The 3,917-nt window shown below is 48.4% G+C and overlaps 1 protein-coding gene across 1 annotated transcript; it reads right to left on the reverse strand.

Annotated features, from left to right (window-relative positions):
* GRIFIN (galectin-related inter-fiber protein) lies at window positions 1-2,799 on the reverse strand. Its single transcript, XM_066561149.1, has 4 exons — window positions 2,788-2,799; window positions 845-924; window positions 592-754; window positions 1-165 (listed from the first exon to the last, which is right to left on the reverse strand). Exons 1-4 carry the CDS (start codon window positions 2,797-2,799, stop codon window positions 1-3), a joined length of 420 nt encoding a protein of 139 aa, XP_066417246.1.
* Between the last annotated feature and the right edge of the window lie 1,118 nt (window positions 2,800-3,917).

Raw genomic sequence — 3,917 nt, forward strand, 5'->3', positions numbered from 1 at the left:
CTAGTAAAGAGCTCGTTTGGTGATTTCCACTGAAGAAATGTCAATATCATCCAGAATCTGCAGCTTGGTGATGGATGAGAGATTCTTCTGCCGATGCTTGTACTGCAGGACTTTGTTTTCATTGATGAAAACGTGGAAATAGTCCTGGTCAGAGTAGATTTCAACCTGAAAGAGAGACTGTGTTATGTTCACGTGGCCTTACTGGACTTGTTTCCATCACATCAGGGAGCTGCTGGATCTGTCCACCCACCTCAAATCCTGCCAGAGCTGACACACACACTGCTCACCCCCACTCTGGGCAAAAAGAGGGAATAACTGAGTTTTTCCTTTCATGATAACAAAATCTGGTGGCAATGCAAAGCCCAAATTGAAAACAAATGCTGCATCCAGGGATTACTGCTGGAGCTCTGCATGGCTGTGCCAGAGCTGGGTATAAATCACCAGGTTTTAACAGGATTACCATCAGGAGACAAAGCCAGAGAGGGGATGTTGCTGGGTATGGTGTTGGCAGGAAAGGCAATGGGGAGCACCCCAGTATTGGCTGGGTTATTCCTGTTACACCTGAGGAGACCTGTGGGGGGCCAGAGTTACCTGGAAGGGCTCCTTTGCTTTGAAGGGAAAGGTGCTGTTAACCTCTTCCTGCCCCCAGTGGCTGTTGAGGAAGGAGTTGCAGACAATTCTGGAGATGGAGAGGCGAGGGTTAAAGTGGAGAGCGATTTGGTCTCCGGGATCACAGAGCAAATTAACCTCAAACCTAGGACAGAGAGAGAAAAGGGATGGAGAGCTGGGAACAATGCTTCTGGCCCCTGTGAGCCAGGGGAGCTGGGAGCAGAGCATTCCTTACATGCCTGAAGTGGAACTGGTCTCACCCTTGACCACGATGCTCCATCCAGGACAGATTCCCTCTGGATGCACGGCCTCAAACTGCAGACAAGGAGCAGGACACAGCAAGGTGGCAGAGCTGCACTGCCCCACTCAGCCCTGACACTTCTTTCTCCCATTTTCGTTGTTATCTTCTTTCTCTCCCCTTCCCACACAAGCACATTCTCTATCCCAGTCTTTTTCTCACTCCTAAATAATCTCAGAGACTCTAAACTGATAAGAAATCAAGTCTCTATGACACCCAGTTGATGAGGTGGGATTTGCTGTCCCCGAGGTCTTTTGTAAAGAGCTGAGCGGGATCAGAAAGCAAAAAATAAAAGAAGAACTTGAATGCCTTCATTGTTGTCAGGACACAAAGATGTTCTGCTTCTCTCTGCACCCGAGCAATACAAAAATCTGAAGCAGAAAACTTTGTGATGCTTTGAAGCAGAGGAACAGGTGTAAAGTGACATCCAGTCTGAGCTCATCCAGTGTTACATGGCTGATTCTTCCCAAAAGCTCCTGCCTGAGCTCCTGTTCCATGTGCTCTCCCCATCTCCAAGGTTAAATTTGCATAAAATGAGCTGGAAAATGTTCCTTTTTGAATAATTCATAGTTTTATTAAATAACTCATTTTAATAAGAAGTTCTTGCCATTTCACCCCACTTTTTTTTGTCTTTGGCACTCTAATGATCTTGCATTTCTGAGCATCCCCTCTCACAAACTTATTGCTCACATTAGGAAAATTTCCCCAGCCTTGACATCTCCACTGCCAGTTGTGTGCCTGTTTCTCCTTCCTACAGCTCAGGACTTCAACTCCCCTGTTTCTTTCTCTGTCACGAGTTCTATTTCAATGCTTTTTTGGGATATACATGTTTTTGGGCAGGAGCTGAGACATTTAGGCAGGAATTAGCAATGACCAACCTCATACCTGCATGCCTGGAGGGCAGCTTTGGGACCCCACACGTGTGGGCACCGAAAAGCTCTGACCAGTGTTCACCCCTGTGAGGCACAGAAGCTGCTGGAGCTGATGAGCTCTGGATTCCAAGAGCACCTGGCAGCACCCAGGTTCACCTGGCCTTGACCTTTAGTGTGTAATCATTGCACCAACCCCAGCAAGAGACACAGCACACACAGCAAAGAGCTGTTCCCTCTGCTGCTGGATGAAAATCTGTCCAATTGCCCGTTACTGAGCATCACAAAACTCACTTTTGCAGTAGCCTGGACCAGACTGACAGAGAGGAGCAATAATCCCTGTGTTATTCAGGATTTCTACCTGTCTGGCCCTTCTCTTCCACTTTCCTTTACCCACTGTCACTCCCATGCTTGTCACTGTCATATTTTCTGGAAAAATCTCCAATCCTTCGCCAGCATTTCTTCTCTGGGGAAGATGAGAAGCCTCAGAGAGAAATGAAAACAATAATTATCTGATCCGCTTCTCCTGTGTTTGCTGCTTTGGAATGTGGTCTGGAGATTGTTTACCACCTGGTCATTGATTGGTTTCATGGGAATTGTTTTAACTTAATGAATTGTTTACCAACTGGTCATTGCTTGATTGGTTTAATGGGAATTGTTTTAACTTAATGACCAATCACATCCAGCTGTGTCGAGGCTCTGGAGAATCACAAGTTTTTCTTTATCATTCTTGTTTTTTTTTTAATATTATTTCTTTATCATTCTTTATCATTCCCCTGTCTGTATCCTTTCTCTTTTAGTATAGTTTTATTATAGCATTCTATAATATAATATAACATAATATAATAAAATATAATACGATATATAATAGAATAGAATAGAATATATTTACATAAAATAATGAATTAGCCTTCTAAGGACATGGAGTCAGACTCACTCACCTCTCACCTCGTGCTGGGGACCCCTGCAAATGCCACCCTTGCTGTCACCCCGCCCTGTCCCCATGCTCACCCGCAGTGCCATCGCTCTCCAGCCCCGCAGCCCAGCCCGGGCACGGACAGAGGGGTTTTTATGGATGCTGCTGGCCAGGAGCCCACGTGTGCGGGGGTTGGCATCACCAGGGGGCTGAGCTGTGCTGTCAGAGCCGGGATGGGGAGCAGGAATCCCGCTGAGCGCGGCGGGGCCAGCCCGGTCAGGCGTGCGGGTCAATCCGGCCCCGCCGGGCTGGATCAGGAGCCGTGTGGTCGGACAGGGTGGAACCGTGTGGCCCAGAGGGGTCAGATGTGTCTGAGGCATGAGGGAAGGATGGGGACTCCCAAAGCTGAGGGAGATACCAGCAGTCACCTCCAGGTCCCGAGAGAAGGGAGGTGGCAGAGGAGGAATGGTGCCTATGACAGGAGCTCAGCCACACCCTGACCATCAGAGATCGCTTTTTCTCCCTGTTTCCTTTTTTCTCTCTTTGTGAGTCACAGCCTGGCCTGAAATGAGCTGATGCCAGCTTTGTCACAGCCACGTTTCCCCCTCGTGGTGCCCCGGGATGCTGCTGTGCTGAGCTCAGCACGCCCCGGTTCTGCATTTCCCTTCCCTGCTGGGGACAATGCAGGGATTTGGGAGCAGGGTGAGCGAGCCTTTGTCCAATATTTCCTGACATGGAAATGCACCAAGACATGAGCAACGTTGAAATGAATTTCAGTGATGAGGTGTTTTCATAAGCTGGGGAAGGGAGGGATGATTGTGCATGTCCCCCCCTTCCCACAGTGTAAACGTCTTAAAACCATGAAGCACTGTGCCCATCTCTGCATGCATGGGAGGCTGTGATGGTCCTTGGCTGGTCCTACAGGAATCCATGGCTTTGGTGGACTAAAACCCCTTTAATGTATAGGCCACAGCACTGGGTATTATTTAATGTTTGTTTTATTTCCAGCAGATAAGCAGAACGATATCTACAATTCCAGGCTCTGGTGCCCTTGGCAGACAACTAAAAATGCAATTCAGCAGACACAGAAGCCAACAGCCTCTCTTGGGACTGAAAAAGCCAAATCCAGGGCCGGGATTTGCCCATGTGGACTCTCACAAAGCCAAGCCTTGTGAAGCTGAGCTCTGCCCTGGTGTCTGCAGGCACTGTGCTGGGAGCAGGAGCA

This window comes from Molothrus aeneus, chromosome 16, assembly GCF_037042795.1.
Source record: "Molothrus aeneus isolate 106 chromosome 16, BPBGC_Maene_1.0, whole genome shotgun sequence".
Classification (NCBI taxonomy): domain Eukaryota; kingdom Metazoa; phylum Chordata; class Aves; order Passeriformes; family Icteridae; genus Molothrus; species Molothrus aeneus.